The sequence below is a fragment of the Alosa sapidissima genome, chromosome 19 (assembly GCF_018492685.1).
Source record: "Alosa sapidissima isolate fAloSap1 chromosome 19, fAloSap1.pri, whole genome shotgun sequence".
In the NCBI taxonomy this organism is placed as follows: domain Eukaryota; kingdom Metazoa; phylum Chordata; class Actinopteri; order Clupeiformes; family Clupeidae; genus Alosa; species Alosa sapidissima.
This window is the reverse complement of record NC_055975.1, coordinates 14039968-14056951: the sequence shown is the minus strand read 5'-3', so window position 1 is coordinate 14056951 and position 16984 is coordinate 14039968. Positions and strand designations below refer to the sequence as shown.

The 16984-nt window shown below is 39.1% G+C and overlaps 2 protein-coding genes and 1 long non-coding RNA gene across 5 annotated transcripts; 2 read left to right on the top strand and 1 right to left on the bottom strand.

The window, feature by feature from the left end:
• Positions 1-264: 264 nt before the first annotated feature.
• On the top strand, positions 265-5690 carry LOC121693231. Its single transcript, XR_006025437.1, has 3 exons — positions 265-722; positions 1073-1187; positions 5234-5690. It is a non-coding gene; the product is annotated as an uncharacterized LOC121693231 (long non-coding RNA).
• Positions 5691-6558: 868 nt separating this feature from the next.
• LOC121693556 (ankyrin repeat domain-containing protein 66) lies at positions 6559-8276 on the top strand. Of its 3 annotated transcripts, none has more exons than XM_042073088.1 (4): positions 6559-6715; positions 7104-7274; positions 7448-7676; positions 7846-8276. In XM_042073088.1, exons 2-4 carry the CDS (start codon positions 7136-7138, stop codon positions 8012-8014), a joined length of 537 nt encoding a protein of 178 aa, XP_041929022.1. In that variant the 5' UTR covers positions 6559-6715; positions 7104-7135; the 3' UTR covers positions 8015-8276. The 3 variants fall into 3 exon arrangements, with proteins under 3 accessions (XP_041929022.1, XP_041929021.1, XP_041929020.1); XM_042073087.1 differs by having other exon boundaries at positions 7062-7274; XM_042073086.1 differs by lacking the exon at positions 6559-6715 and having other exon boundaries at positions 6964-7274.
• adgrf3a (adhesion G protein-coupled receptor F3a) lies at positions 8260-16280 on the bottom strand. The gene is made up of 16 exons (XM_042073084.1): positions 16025-16280; positions 15818-15830; positions 15296-15427; positions 15034-15123; positions 14769-14875; positions 13954-14012; positions 13742-13863; positions 13399-13617; positions 13055-13279; positions 12709-12849; positions 12134-12321; positions 11446-11631; positions 9480-10808; positions 9343-9384; positions 9204-9245; positions 8260-9044 (listed from the first exon to the last, which is right to left on the bottom strand). The coding sequence occupies exons 1-16, from the start codon at positions 16076-16078 to the stop codon at positions 8973-8975; spliced, it is 3021 nt and encodes a 1006-aa protein (XP_041929018.1). The 5' UTR covers positions 16079-16280; the 3' UTR covers positions 8260-8972.
• Between the last annotated feature and the right edge of the window lie 704 nt (positions 16281-16984).

Sequence of the window (16984 nt, the reverse complement as noted above, 5' to 3'; positions counted from 1 at the left end):
TACCGTTCTGAAAGTCTTCATGTGAGGCGCATTCTGTTACGTCAAGGAATGTCCAGATCTTCGCACTGCACCGGAATTGCCGTGGCTAACTAGCCTGGCTAGCGCCACCACTTCTCAATGAGACGTGGTCTGGGAACCAGACGTTAATTTTCTCGTATTTGAAAAAATTGCCCAGATCCGTTTATTGGGTGCCACGGATGTCTATCAAATGCGTCTGTGCATAGCTCATCATGGTCTTGCTTTCCCCCTTGTTCTGTGATGGGGGACCAATCTCAGGCGAAAATTTGCTCCATGGTCTCCAGGCTGCCTTAGCAGCTTGAATCAAATCTCGCGCAAGGCAGCATGGGAACACCCAGGCTAGTGGCTAACTTGGGACCAAGCACTGATCTATGCTGACAACTGTGAGGGGGGTGATTTTTTTTTTTTTTTTTTTTTTTCTAACTCATTAGTTTAGATCACATTTAGATATAAAATAGATGAATAATTAAGGGCGTGGTCGGCTTGATTGACGACTGACGTCGAGGCATACAGCAGCAGACGTTGCCAGCTGAGTGGAAAGTGGAAACCCTGAAACTTTGACGTCTCAGCCATGATTATACACAAAGTTACCACATCCTTTCTGAACATCTTTATTCAAAAAGCTGACATAAAATGGTTTGCTAAGCTATTAATTGAAGCCTACTAACCGACACTTTCAGAAGACTTCGTTCCAGTTTTTTCAGGTAAGTGACATTCATTCCACTACTATTTCACGTAGCACTAGATGTTAGCATTATTTAGCATCGAGTGGGCACTAACGTTAGGCTACGTTAGCGTCATATCGCCTCAAATAAGTTGATGTCGAAAATGATGACCGAATGGCAGAAGCACACACATACATTTAGTTAACTTGCATTAAAAGGCTTGTTGTCGGCTAGCTGAGGCAAAATTGTGAACCGCTATGAACCATTGACCGTATACTTTGAACATGGAGCTGTGATAACAAGCGATAGTTATAACTGACGTTTGAAACTCTTGATACCATTTATATGTTAAACACAAATTTGAACAAACACTTCTTGTCTATGCAAAGTTTCCCTGTAGGTAATCCAGACAGGCTGGGTGCTGGAGAGGGCTCTGGACTCCTAACTTCAATTCTCGTCTGTGCAGTCAACACTCGGAAGCATCACTTCAGCACTGATTCCATGGTACTTTGACATTTTTCATACATTTATTTGGAGCAACCTACTGGTTGTATATTCCAGACATCGTTACCATATACTGAACAAACATGAATGCATTTCAGACATTTAGAGTGGCCTTTTATTTTGAGCAGTCCAGGGCACATCTGTGCAATAACTATCAAAATAATTTATCATTAGCATCTTTTGATAAGTCACACACGGAAAGTTGTTGTATTATGCCTTCAAATCAGCAGGTTTTGGTTGGATACAGATTGCATAATTAAACAATATGGCACCAGTGGCTGGCTACTATTTGTCTGGACCTTGGCCTAACTGTTAACTAGATGTACCGCATAGCGGTACAAAATATGACCGCCGCTCAGTCCTGTACATCCGTTCCGCGAAAATAAATCACACTTCAATTTGTCTCCATATTTTACTCCATCCCCCACTCTTGAAACTTTTGTGTATGCTTGTTTGGCATGCCTGAGTGTGTGTGTGTGTGTGTGTGCGGCTGCACAGAAAGTAGCCTACTGGTGCTGAAAAGGTGAATAGATTGTAGAATAGCCAAAGATGATGTAGCATTGTTATAAAACCTTTAAAATCTCTAAACAATCACAAGTAGGGCAGTTCATCACAGTTCATCCATTGCAACTGGATTGATGAAAGGTCACTTACACCTGTAGGTTACATTGTGTTTTGGGAAAAGCAAAAGGTATCAGCATAATGTTTATTTATATTTATTTATTTATTTATTTATTTATTTATTTATTTATGTATTTATAAACAAAAACATCTGTCAGTTCCATGCCGTTTTCAACAGCTATCAAAAACAAAGGTCATTTTTGGATGGATGGATTTTTTGTGAATGTTTCTTCTACATAAGATTTTAGTCATCTTTAGTTCATGTAAGACTTTATTGTCAATGCACAAATTAAGTAACAGTAGTCTGAAACGTTATTGTTAATGCACAAATTAAGTAACAGTAGTCTGAAACGAAATGCTGTTTTACATCTAACCAGTGGTGCAAATAACTGACATGTCCAAATGGGCCTTGATTAAATGCGTCGCTAGACTGTTCATACACATTTTAACGGGCCAAAGTTGAAGAGCTTTTGTCCGTTATTGTTCGTGCAAATATAGGCTGATTCATGTTCCCTTGCATTGTGTAACTGAGGTCCATGGCTAGTCTGGCTTTTATCAGACCAAGCTCAATCTTTTAAGAAATCAAAAAATAAATATCGGGCAGATCAGGCTGGGTTCACCCAGCCTAGTCCACAGGCACCAGATATTGTTTAATTTTCCGATTGAGATATACACGCTCTGGCTATTCTAAATGCAAAAATGCATCAGGGAGTTATGACAAAACGGTAACTAACAAACTAGATCCTAATAGAAAGCTGTTAGCTTCCCTAAGCTACAGGTAGGATTATAAGGTAGGCCTATTTACAACATAAATTGTCAATAGGCTATGCTGGCGACACAAATAAAATCTCCTTTGGAAACCAATGGCTTACGCCTTACAGTATCAAGCGGACTTAAACTGTCATATCGTGGCGCAAAGTTGTAATAACATTCACGCAGCTCCATGAGTCAAGGAAAGCGCGAATGAAGTAGCCACTTCTAAATGGGACCCACTACACAGTAGCTTATGGTGTGTTGCTAAAGCAGCCATAATGAAATGAAGGTGTCATTGTTTGGATACTTCACACACGTGCTTTTTAATTTCACAGACTACAACTACCAAGCTGGAATCAAAGCACATCGATTCCCCTCTCACACCCTGCACGCACTTAAAACAAAATAAACAGGCGTCTCAGTCTCACGCATGTAGGCCTATAGGCAAAACTGTATCAGACCGGTGTAACGTTGGTAAATCTTCCATTGCACAGAATGATTTTGTAGCACGTGCAATAAATGACAGTCGAAAGATGGCAGCACTGTTTGTAGGCCTATCAATTTGCTTGGTATAACCGCATTTATAGTTTTCTACAAATGCAATCAATCAAATGGGCCTCCATCACTCAACCAACGCTAACGGTAACATTACCTAGGTCCTTATTGATATTACAAGATTAACGTACCTGCAGTAAAAACCAAGCATGTCCGATAAACATCCTCAGATGTATTTCGGCTTCAAGAAGAAATGGGAATTACACTTCATGTGAACATCGTCCTATCCTTATTAGATGTTCGCTGCGGTAAATTAGTCCTTGTAGGAAGCGTCCATTGTTTTTCCAACCCACTTTTAACTTCCAACCTAGGGTGGTGGTCCCCGGGGACGAAATTAAATTTTTCCGTAAAAGTCTAGTGGGGCTACATACCCACCAAATTTCATGTACCCCGGTGGTTCGGTGTCCCGGGTATCAATGACCAAAAATTCAGGAAGTAGATGACGGGGAAAAATTCTTGAAGTGTGTGTGTGTGTGCGCGCGCGCGCGCGCTTGAGTGTTTGCCTGCGTATGTGTGTTTGTGCATGTGCATGCATGCGTACATATGTCTACTGTGTGAGTGTGTCATACGTATGATTACTGTAAATGTATGTGTGTGCGTGTGTATCTGTTTATGCACATGTGTGCACATGGAATGGGTTAACATGACCCCTGGAGGCAAACATACGGAAAAAATTGGTCATCCTAGGCCCTACAGTTCTCAAGATATTCACAGAGAACTGTGTCTGCCCTACCCTCCTTTCGGGGGGTCCAGTCCAGCGGGGGGGCTACAGATCAAAATGAAAAATGACGGTTCCATGCTATCCATGTGGGGGTACATGCCCACCAAGTTTTGTGTACCCCGGTCTTTCAGTGTCCCGGGAATCCTTGTTGGTGTACGTCACTAAATGTACACACAAATTATTTTATTGTAAGGACCCCCATGAACGAAAGTACACAAAACTTGGCATGCATTCGAAGGGTGTCGTCATGATCCTACACTTTTAATTTTGTGCAGTTTTGACCTTGTCAGCCAGAGATATTGTGATGAAAACACCTAATTTTTTGCTTTAGATTTTTTAACTAGGTGGCGCTATACATGAAAAGTGGTAATGGGATGGGTTGACATGCCCCCTTAAGACCAACATACATAAAAAAGCTGGACCTCCTAGGCCCTGCGGTTCTCGAGATATTCACAGAAAACTGTCTCCGGCCACCTACAGGCCAGTTGGTGTATAGTAACATAAATTAATTTATTGTGTGGCCCCCCATGAATGGAATTCCACAAAACTTGGCGTGCATACAGAGGGTGTCATAATGATCCTACACTTCCAATTTCGTGCAGTTTTGACTGTTAGGTCACAGATACCTTCAATTACAACACCTCATTTTTACTTTTTTGTGTTTAACTAGGTGGCGCTATACATGAAATGAGTGGTTATGGAATGGGTTGACATGGCCCCTTGAGATCAACATACAAAAAAAAAATGGTCCTCCTAAACCCTACGGTTTTTGAGATATTCACAGAAAACTGTGTCTGCCCTACCCTCCTTTCGGGGGGTCCAGTCCAGCGGGGGGGCTACAGATCAAAACGAAAAACGATGGTTCCATGCTATCCATGTAGGGTTACATGCCCACCAAGTTTCGTGTACCCCGGTCTTTCAGTGTCCCGGGAATCATTGACGGAAATTTGGGCATGCGAAAAAGAAAAAAGAGAAAAAATCTGACTAAACCTATATGACCGCCGCTTCGCTGCGCGGCGGTCATAATAACTACCTCAATAGGGTGTAGATATGAGCTTACACTGTTTCACTGAAAATACAAGAAGTATTTATTCTACATTACTTTAAATACACCACATTTGTTTTTTGCTTATTGCCCGCATAAACAGGGCATGTGCAATAGTTGAATACGCGTGTCCTGTCCCCATTCAGCTAGGTGTTCTGGGAGTTTGTTGTTCATTATAAATATTGGGAGTGAGTCTGCAAATCTTACTTCGTTGTTGTCATATATTGCCTCCACAGTCTATGATTGCCACATAAAAAATATATATTTTTTTTTTAGCTTAATTTGTGAGCACTTGTTCATAGTTTACAGTAAGTTCAAGGATGTGACGTATACCAATATTTCTGTTTTCAGATCTGGAACATTTTGAAATCCTACCAGATGGGGCAGAAGTCATTGAGCAGTGGCAGCTTCTGATTTCAAGGACTTTGTTCACCTTTATTTACAGCATTTGCATCTGTGTCTTTAAAGTGATCTAATATGTATTGACTATGAACTAGCTTAGTACATATTAGTTTTTGTTATTTTAGTTTCACAAATTCAGTGGTTACCTGTAATGCTCAAGATATACAAGTAAAAAATCACCTTTACTTCTGCATCTGGGTCTTCAATTCAACCTACTGACTGAAGCTGACTGATTTGAATAATTGTTTTTGAAAGCACAGGCAAATTGGTTTGGCATGAGTTTTAATGTAATTCAGTTCAGAAAAGTTCCATAAACATTTCCAAGTGCAAGTTCAGTGCCATCAACAGTAAGTTTGCTTTCTGATATTTAAAGAACAGAAATGGGTTTGGCATAAGTAAAGGGCAGGTGTAACAGTCCATCAATAGACATAAAGTGAAATGTACTGTATAGTCTCAATGGGTTCAATATCACCCTTGGGTTCCTCAATGGGTTCAATATCAGACTTTCACATTGCATGTTTGTTTGTAATGGATGCAAACTGCTAAAAGTCTATGGAGGGACGAATGCCGTCATCCCGACCAGCATACTTATACATATCTGTGTTTATAGCCTCCTATATGTATTGCAGGTGAGACATGGAAAAGCAGTTTTAGAAAAAATATTTTTGCCATGTTAACCTATGGAGACTGACGGCCTGTGGGTCATGAGGGCAGTTATTTGGATGTGCGGTGGCCTTACCCACGTAAAACGGAGTGAAATAACATTTTGTAGCCTACTATAGAAACATTATATCATTGGAAACATGTATTATTCTAGCTATATAATAGTGCATGGTAGGCTAACCGCGAGATACAGCGCTTCACGATGACGGCAATGAGAAGACGCAATCTATCTGAATATCTGCAATCTATCTGAATATCTGCAATCTGACTATCTGAAATAAACCTACAATAACATGTAGGCTACATAGCTTAAACTGTAGGCTATGTTTAAACTTTATTTCGAGTTTAATGTCAGCATGTCGACTTTAAAGTTGACACGTCGAGATTAAAGTAGATATGATATTTCAACTTTATTCTCGAAATGTCGAGTTTAATGTCGACATGGCGAGTTTAATCTCGTCATGGCAAAAATATTTTTTTTTTCATGTGTGGCCCTAATACTCCGTCGTAAATAAAAGATACAAATTAATGTCGATCATAGTTTGTATAATTGTATCCTGTAAGGTTACGAACGCCTCTGGCAACGCCAGGACAAACATTGTAACTAAGGAAGAGCCCGATGTTGAGGTAGGAGAGACCAGCACGTGATTCGATAGCTTTGCATTGTCTTAATGCGGTGGAATGGCCTACTTTTGAGTTATTTGATATTTCATTTCCACTTGGGTATTTTTCTGACGCACCATTGATCCGAACAACATGAAAGTTTAGGTATGCCACAGGTCTCGTATTACCTTTCTTCTTTTTTTAGAACTTCAGACTGTCATCATGTCTAGGATACTAAATATTTGGGTACTTTATCGAATAGTGCAATGCCGTGCATAACGGTTTCAAGTTAAGGCTAACTTGTATCAGGATCACCTCGGTGAGACGAATAATTCAACCTTGAAGGAGTTATGGGGCGCGCTTTGTTTAATTCAGTGAATTTTATATATATATATATAACAAACTAGGCTATACATGTTTTTTTAATTTATTTGACCACATTTCTGTAAATTATTTGCAGAATTGACTGACTGATTAAGGTTAACAGGTGTATATTTATGGTTTTGTGCAGTGACTGCAGTCCAAAGTTTTACTTGTTTCATCATGGTTTCAGTAGGCCTATCCTACCTCTGCAGCCTTAAAGTGATGTCAGAACTCCATCAGGCTGCAGCATCAGGGGATACGGATCTAGTAGAGGATATTCTGAGGCAGAACAAATATGATCCCAATCAGAGGGATATTGATTGGAACAACAAGACTCCATTGCACTGGGCTGCTGCTCGAGGTAAACTGTTAAACTACCATTTCAATCTGGGGTGTCCTCAGCTTAATTGAGATGTTTGAAAAAGATTCATCGTAAATGTTGCAGGAATTTGGTGAGGAAATCTGATGTCTCTATCCGTGTAAAAACGTACTGTTTGTCACACCACTAGCACATTACTCCATTTTGTTACTCAGGCCAGGCAGAGATGGTACGGGTCCTGATCGAGCATGGGGCTCGGCCATGCCTTTGTACAGAGAGTGGATGGACTGCGGCTCACTATGCTGCAGAGGCCGGGCGACTCCAGGTGCTGCGGATGCTCCATTTCTTTCATGCACCTCTGGGCAAAGAAGACTCCTGTGGGGACAAGCCTATCCGGATTGCGGATATTTATGGCCATAAGGAATGTGTGCAGTTCCTTAAAAGGTATGGAGCACCGATTTACCTTTAGGGTCTGTGTTTTTTTTGACCCAGGCCTACTCTAAAGCTACTTTTTCCACATTTTTACTAATTTCATTTTCACTAATGAGATGAATAATGAACATTAATCATGACACACCTGGCTTACAAAACACTTCTGCTGCCCTTCCTACAGAGCAGAGGCAGAGCATCAGGAGTATCGCTGTTCTGCTTTGCTATCAGGATTATCTCTAGATGACACAGATGAAGAATGGGAGGAGCAGAAGAAGGCCACAGACCACCAAAGGATGCCAAAGGGCACTCACCTAAACTGTCAAAATATTCAAAGGAAAAATATTCCCTAATTCTAAAGAATACATAAAATCTCAATCTAAATATTTCATGGTGTTTACATTTCCCCCCAATGCATTCTTAACATACACATGTAAAATATACCTGTTTAGAAAGGATGGAGTTAATATTTTTGCTGCAGTGAATAGGCATTTAAAAAGTGACTAGTGTCACAGATGTCTGCAACCTGTCAGTGGAGTCTGTTATGAACATGAACATGAGCACAGTTACCCTAAAAAATCATGACAAAACATTCATGTAGTGACCACATACTACAAAAGTACATTTATTCCACAATTCACAATCATTTATTCTATGAGTCTGGAGATTAGTGTTATCACGGCCAAATCTGAACTGCATATGTTGTGTTGATGCTTTCTGTATCTCTTGCAGATTGACTGTAACAATCTGTAAATTTCTGAAGAATGTTTAACATGAGCAACTACTTTTTGTATTCATTTTCATGCAGTATTCATATTCATTTTGATGCAGTATTCCACTATTTTCATGCAATGTGCTATCACTATGGTATATTGATAACAGTATCACCAAACTAATTTACATATTTCTGTTTGTTAAAGAATTAGAGCAAATTGTCTTATTTGCATATTGCCAGAATATTTGTGATATAAAATCTTAACATACATATTGTAGAGTCATTACAAAGTTATTTACAAATGATGCCTCAAAAAGTAAAGAAGGTCCAATGTGATGTTTGTTGTCAGAAATGAAAGCATTGTACACCTATGTATATTGTAATATTAATGTAGTATTTTGGTATCAACTACACATTGCAAGGACACTGACACCATGTAAATCCGAGGCATGTTTGCACTGCAGATTGAGTTAATGAAACAGCTTCAATCCTATTAAGCTCATATTAGGTTAACAACAGCATTATGTCTAACAGAAAAGTAAGATAACTGAACAAAGCACAGGGTATTGAAAATTTTGATGCCACAAGACTGGACGTTATTTCTTTTTGATGGAGCTTTGATTGGAGGTCTTGGAGGTGGAGAGCTCGCCTCTGGATGTTTTATAAACCTAGCAATGGGAGAGTATTGAGTGTGTTACTTAACCAGTTTCACAAAATGTATCTTTGCTCTCTACCTCAAAATATCATCTTATCTTATCAGACAGCTATTTTCTTTCATAGTGTCATCACATTCTAGACATAAATTTAATTTGAAATGTTGTTCTCACCTTTGAATTGCATCTCATTATCTCAGAAAGCTGGTCTCGAACCTGTACAACACCGCAATTATGCAGCAGATGAAAAAGCACAATTAAGACAAATGAATAAGATTGTGTCTATTTTTGTTAAGTAAATAATGATAAATACCTTTTTTTCTCCCAGGCAAGCAGTAAGAAGAATGAATAACCCCTGAAATTCATGGACATCACATGAAGTCACTGACAATATAACACGGAACCAAAAACCTCTAAAGTAATTGTTACAGCATAAACTTGAAGCCTTACCTGAAATGCATTGCACACTGTAAAGGCATAGTTCACAATCTTAGACATGGGCATTACAGTATGGTCAATCGCCAGAACAGCAAATCCAAAAGCCCATGTCACTCCAAAGATTGGAGTTAGGAAGATCACAGCTTTAAGGATGCCTCTGATGACTTCTTTGTCATCTGGAGTACTGCCTTCAGATATAGATGGTGTCAACAGTTTTGCGATTACCAACAGCATGGACAACACATTAATGGCAACAATGATGCCAACTGGCATCACAAAGGCAAAGAAAGACCCTTGAAAGGCACCCTCATACTTCAGCCAGCAGGTTGTGGGTAGGTAGTAGGAGTCTTCTTTACCATTATCATATGCAATGACCGTCAAGACCACGATAATTAACGGACAGACATAGCCGACGGTGAAGGACGCTCCTAAGTAGACCTTTTTCCTCAGCCGATGGAATATGAAAATCAGGGAGTGGAGTAGCACCAAGCTTAAGCACAGCATCCAGAAAAACATGGCCAGGAAGCAGTAATGCTTCATGACGACGAGCCAGCGGCACCACTGGCTAGGAGTGGACTCTGGAAACGCTGTGGCCAAGAAACTGCTGTCGGCGAGCAGCAAGCAAAGGGAGATGTTGACTACGGCCGTGTGGCGAAAATGGGCAATGCTTGACTTGACCACGGCATTCCACACAGCAAACTCAATCATGAGGCATACAAAGAGAGAAACTACGGACACGAACAGGCCTACCCAAGTCAGCTTCTCAATATAGGGGATGATGACTGGGTTTTTGGCCATCAACACCGTGAATGCTGCTCCTTTATATCTGTTTGATGATTCTGATGATCTGACATTATTATCAAGAGGGAGTTCACATTCACAGTGTTCTGGGTTACTGGCACCACCCCACGTACATCCATCTTCGGACCATCTCGTATCACTGGGGTTCCAGACCACACAGTGCAATTTATGGTTCTTGGTTCGATTGACATGACTAAACTTAAATTGGACACTATTGGTATTCACAGCATTAATCTGTAGCACAATGCCACGGCTGTCCAGGTCAGTGTCATCCTCAATTTTAAGTGGCAGGTATTCCCCTAGTGTTTTGTAGCCAGTGGCAACACCAGATCCGTTCTTGGGAAACGTCATTGTGACGTTGAAGACTTGGCAATCTCCATTACAAGGTTTGTGGTTGATGTTTGGTGTTTTTTCTTCATCATTTACTTCTGCTTTACCTAATAATCCATTAACATAAATCAGGTAGTCAGCAGCTATTTTAACATCCCAGGAACCCTTCAGTGAGTCATTTATTATGTTGCTTGCAGATGTCAGAATATCCTAAAATGGACAAAGAGGTATTATTCTTTTGTCATTCAAAAATGTATTTTCATCAAGAAAGTGCTACAGACTTTGAGACTGAATATGTTTTCCTACTACAACATGAATCTCATGCCTTTAAACTGTCTTCATAACTAGGTGTACCGCAAAGCGGTACAAAATACGATCGCCGCTCAGAACGGCACATTCTTTCTGCAAAAATAAATCACGCTTGTCAATTCGTCACCATCTTTTACTCCCCTACTCTTGCAACTTTTGTGTATGTAAATGAGTGTGTGTATGTGTGTGTTTGCTTTTGTGTGTGTGTGTCTGCTTGCCTTCATGTGTCTGTGTGTGTTTGCTTGTGAGTGGCGGTAATGGGGTGTGTGTGTGTGCGTGCGTGTTTGTGTGTGGGGGCAATGTGCGTGCGTGCGTGTGGGTGTGTTTGTGCATGTGTGCTTGTACGTGTTAGTTTTTATGTGTGTGTGTGTGTGCGTAGTGTACAGTCACTAAATGTATACATAAAGAAAGAAAAGAAAAAAAAATCCGGAAGGAAAAAAAGTCTTGACTAAACCTATATGACTGCCGTTTGCAGCGCGGTGCATTATTATAATGGATGACATGAAAAGGATGACTCATGAAGCATTTCTATACTTACAGTTAGTAACGACTCTCCCTCAATTGATTCATTCTTTGACAAGGAAACGCTGTACATGGTTTTAAAAATTAACACTGAAGTATTAAGGTTCGCTCTGGAATTAATGTTTCCTTGTGTTGATTTCTTCATGTCCTCAAACACCTTTGGAGCTATATCTGTGAACTTCCCAAGCCCCCTCTGAAGGTCCTGTAAAAATACAATGTTGCCAGCCGTGCAGATGCAGATGAAATTCTGAAGATGCTTGTCTTTTTGACCTTTTAGCACATTTTGGATGGTTACAGTAAACACCATATGCTTTTATCTATTTTAAACATGCCCCTGTCCTTTTTTTAAGACGTGTTGCTGACGACGTCAAAATTAACATATTTTTTAAAAACCAATGCAATTTCTCTGTTTCAACAATTGATATGTTGTCTTTGTACTATTCTTCTCGGTTAAATATAGATTTTACATGATTTGCAAAACGTAGCATTCCGTTTTTATTTACATTTTACCCAGCATCCTAATGTTTTTAGAAACAGGGTTGTATGTGTTAGGCAGCAAAATTACTTTATATATATATTTTTCTGCATTTTAACAATTTTCACATTTTAACACAAAACAATGTGCCTCTGACATGGGAACATACAATACACTACAGAGCAGCAAGTGTACGTGTAATGCAGTGACACAAGTGTAGGCCTATTACCAAAGCTCGTTCAGATATATCGCCCAGGTCAAGGTTTACACATTCCGGGATCTCCTTATCCCACCCTTGTTCTTTCTGGCATTCCCTTGTCCTTTCACCTTTTTGCTTACTTCCACAGGGCAGTTTGGCCACATAACCTGCCTTGGCCTCAGGCCAGTCTCCGTCCTTTGGACAGACCTTAGTGTCAGCTGATTGGAGCAAGAAGACATCTCAGTGAGCAGGGGATATATAGCTTTTATATTTTAATGTTTATTATTATTAATGTCTTATAAATTAAAATTAATACAAGTTAATTATGTCCCATATCTTTGTGACAAGTTACTTTTCTTACATGTTTGTGGGATGCTCTATTCCACAGCAGGGAACTACATTGTAAATACCCTGCATGGCTTGTGAAAAGCGTGAAAGCATGTTTATGTATAGTGTCCACACTATATACCATCAAAATAAATTTGCCCACAAAAATGTTGCATAGTAGGCCTATTGCTTTAAAGCACGCCTGTAAAATAGATACATGTAGGCCTACAGAATCTGCATATTATTTTAAATTGGGACCACATGAGGGACTGACTTACAGTAGATGACAGGAATGGTAAGGTATTCTGGCTTAAATTGATTCAGGTTGTTTGTGAAATTGCATGAAACTTTAATGTCTTCTTTGGATGTACAAACTACGGTTTTGACGATGCTGTACAAAAGGTTACCATGCTCAAATTCTGAAAGAAAATGAGCAAGGTCAAAGGTTGGGATTTCCTTCACATCAACAACTATAATAATATAGGAAGTCTAAGTCAATATAACATATACCATGTTTATTTTTTGATTTACCACTGCATTTATATTCTAATGGTTACAGAACAGACAGAATCATGGTATCCTTACATAAAAAAGTCATACCTTGCTAATTTATAGTTAACTTACTTTTGTTTGGAGAAGTAAAGTCTTTGTCTTCCCAGTTAACATTATATATTTCAGTTGTATTTTCAATGGCACAAGTCACTGTTACTTTATCAGTAGGCCTAGGCTTTTTGCAGTCGGGAAATTGAGGGTCAGTAAAAATGTTGATCTTAGGCAGGAGGGCTACATCTAAAAAGACACTAGCTTGGTGTTTCACTGTACCCTGCTTAAATTCACATATGTATGAACCTGAAAATAAAAATGGCAGATAAACAACAACTTAAAGATAACTTCAAACCTTACCACAGAAGAAGACCTAATTTTACTGCATTTTAAAAAACAACACCTTTGCAACATGCAACACATACCTCTCCAGACACTCGATGTATTTGAAAGGTGAATTGTGCTTTTGCTCAGTTGATTTTTCAGTTCCACTTCAGTCCCTCCATAGATTTCTGTTTCCTCTCCGTTTTCCCTCCGCAAGTACCATGCAGCATCCCCAGTGAGATTGGCATTGGTTTCGCAGCTAAGGTTCACATTTGTATTATATTCCACTCTACCTGTTGGTGCTGTTATTCTGACAAAACCTGTGAGATATGAAAAAGGGAGGGTGGTTAGAGGAGAAGGCAAGTTATAACACTGAAAACAACAGTTACATTTTGTTAATATCAATGCACATGTTGGTAAGGACAGAGTGTGAATAACAAATACCCTCCGTAACAAGTTCAGCCTTTCCATATTCCTTCTGTAACTCGGCAGTTATGTTATCAATGCCCTCTATGCCTTCATCGGTATCAAAAGTCATCCTGAAATGTATCTTGACCGAGCCCTTACTGGTGGTACAAGAGAAATGGTTAGTTTCATGCCATTTACACCGACAGATGTGTGAAAAAATCTGAAATTATATGGTGATATGTGTTCACCTGAATTTTGTAATGGTCAGGGAATTAAACCATTTCAGTTTGCTGTATTCTTTTGAAAACTGAAAGAAATTGTTGATTTACAAAATAGTGGTTAGACATTATCTGTGATACTATAACTAGATGTATTTATTGGTTACAGTAAGTAATAAAGAAGAAGAGATAAAGACATTATTATAATAATAAAGACATTAGTTTTGAATGTCGGGTCATGTATGCCAGCCTTTGCAAGACAATGTGCCTTTTGCCAGTAGGCCTACACATCACCAGTTGACTATGCAATGTGACTCTACAACCACTAGATGGTAGTAAAGTCTTGGCCTGTAGATCATGTGTGGGAACCTGAAAGTGCCATCAGTTTAGTTTACATATAATTTAGACCTCATTTTCTGGAGATCTAGACATATTGTCCTTATCTCAAGATATAAACATTTTGTTTTTCCAGGATAACAACAAAATATCTTGGGAAAACAATACATAACGGCTAAAAGAACCAGCTACCAGTAGGGCTGTTCACTCAAGTTTGATGTTGGTCGGCCATATTGCTTATATGAAACAATCACACATCAGACATGTCTCCCAAGACCTCCTTGCCAATCTGATAGATCAGCAATAGCAATAAAAGAAATGCTGTTAATTTTTTAGTTTTTTTTAGAAAGCATTCTGTTATAAATAGAATTAGAGTCAACCAATAGAATTAGAGTCAACCAATACTTGGGTTTTTAAATCTGGATTTGGAATTAATATTTAATGTCCAACAGTAAAAACAAATGTTTGATTCATCTTTTGTCAAAAGCACCAGTAAAAATGGGACATACCTCCTGAATTATGTTGTTGCTCAGTTCCTTAAATGCATCTGTGTTTGGATTTGTGAGGTCATCGCTGTAAGTCTTTTTTCCATGGACAATTGTTCCATTGACTGAAACTGGTATATGGGTAGTTGAGGGAGAAAACAGTATGTGAAATGTACAATGCATCATGTATTACAACAGAAACAAATTGTCACACTAGGCTAAGATAACTATTAAAGCAGAGGTAGGGGGACTCAGAGAAGGACAGGAGATGCAAATGAAAGAAAACTACCTCTGTTGACAGGGTTACACTCTACCCCATCTTTTTTGGAGAAGAGAGCTTCACACACACAATTTATTTCGCCGTTCTTAAGATGACAATCTGTATAGAGCAGAAACAATTATAGCATAATAGATGCATCCAAATACTCAACTAGGCTGCACTAATCAATAAACCTGATATCATGACTTAGTAACTTATCAGATGTACTTGTACCAAACTGCACTGTTTCAAAATGTAGATTTTTTATGTTATAGGAATCAACTAAAATTACCTTTAGTGCGACTAATTTGGCTAATTACTTCTTTACCAGAAGAAGCTATGAAGTTGCGAAGTAGGTCTGTTAAGTTGTCGTTGGCCTTGTCCTCGATGCTGATTACAGCATTCAGTGTTTGATAATAATTTTCTGGTGGAGGTAATAAAACAAAATTACCAATCCATACAACAACACGATCCTGGTGTTCCAATACTTATCACTGTAGGTATTTAAAGGTAGTCTGTGACTCTGGCGAAAGGTTGTTGATATTTGAACTAAATGGAATTAGACCTTCCCTTCTGTGCTTCTGAGGTATTGTGTTGACTGGATGGAACTGTGTCTGGCTCGGTCACAGTCAATCTCTTACTTACAGAGCTAGGAATGTGTATGAGCACCTGAACTTTTTGGATTGCAAACACAACAAACCGCTATAGACTGTGAAAAGCTCTTCGCTGAATTTGACAAAAAAAAATGGATTAGAATTACTCACGGCACCTTTAACCCCATAACATAAGAAAAATTGTTTCAAAATAATCTTACCTGCAGAGGTAATCTGATCAAAACAGTTTGATAAAAAAGAATATATTAGTTCATGAAGTAATACACTGCAATGACAGTTATATGGTATATAGTAGGCTATATTGTTTTATAGAATCAACAATAAAAGTAATGCCTGTGATGCAGGTGTCACATTGCCTAGCTTTTCATAGTCATAGTTGGTCTACAGGCAGCCAGAGATGTACTTACATATGCATTGAAAAGAAGGAAGAAATTCAAGCTCATCGAAAGGAACAGCTCCATAAATATATCTATTGACTGAACATTCCAAGCAAAAACATCCAAAAACAAAAACAGTGGACAACAAAAATCAGTCCACCGTTTTATTTCAAAAAGGAAATTAATAACTTAGGCTGCTGTTGCGGGTTTGAAGATGCATCCAGAATATCAACATGAACATGACCAGAAAAAAACATCATCTGTCTCTAGTTTCTGAACTGATGCTTCATAAAAGTCGGCATAGTTCCTGTTTATCATAACCACATGCAAATAAGAAGCCTGTTGCAAGGAAAAGTCTTCATCATTTGCATTTGGAGATGACAAATGCATATTTCTCATGTAATAACATTAAAAACCACAGATTTGACTGTCAAATGGCTATGACATAGCCTATAGGCATAGGCTATCTATAGACTAAATTGGAGCAACGTCTGTCTATGTGTTTGTTTGTGTGTGTATGTGTGTACACTACTCACAAAAAGTCAGGGATATTTGGCTTTCGGGTGAAATTTTAGGATGAACCTAAAAGGGCCACCAAACGTTCGAAACTGTTTACATCAGTGTGGTCTGCGTGCTAGACGACCTGCAAGGGTACCTGACCAAACCACCAGTAGTTCTACATCCTGTTTTTGACCTCAATTCAAATTCAATTCAATTTCAAGAATTGAATTGGAATTTAGGAGCCATTCTCAATTCAATTCTGAATTTTGCACAAGCCTAAGCCCATACAGTAGGTTACTAACATCATTAATCTAGTCATTGTGCCCCTGCATGAATAACACAGGCCTAATTTCATCTTCATGGACGACAATGCTCCAGCTCATAGGGAACGGCTGCTGGAGACCTCAAATGGAGTGGCTTGCTCGAGTCGCCTTGTTGAGGCTCGTAACTCTACCCCAGAACCTCAATGACCTGAGGGCCGCCCTTCAA

Bases quoted from the DNA above. Each gene is read 5' to 3' on its own strand.
- LOC121693556 (XM_042073087.1), top strand. From the start codon at position 7,094: ATGGTTTCAGTAGGCCTATCCTACCTCTGCAGCCTTAAAGTGATGTCA. The intron at 7,275-7,447 runs GTAAACTGTTAA...TTTGTTACTCAG, and splicing joins GCACTGGGCTGCTGCTCGAG to GCCAGGCAGAGATGGTACGG. The intron at 7,677-7,845 runs GTATGGAGCACC...CCCTTCCTACAG, and splicing joins TGTGTGCAGTTCCTTAAAAG to AGCAGAGGCAGAGCATCAGG.
- adgrf3a (XM_042073084.1), bottom strand. From the start codon at position 16,078: ATGGAGCTGTTCCTTTCGATGAGCTTGAATTTCTTCCTTCTTTTCAAT. The intron at 12,850-13,054 runs GTAAGTTAACTA...ATTTTCTTTCAG, and splicing joins CTTTACTTCTCCAAACAAAA to AATTTGAGCATGGTAACCTT. The intron at 12,322-12,708 runs GTAAGTCAGTCC...TGCTCCAATCAG, and splicing joins TACCATTCCTGTCATCTACT to CTGACACTAAGGTCTGTCCA.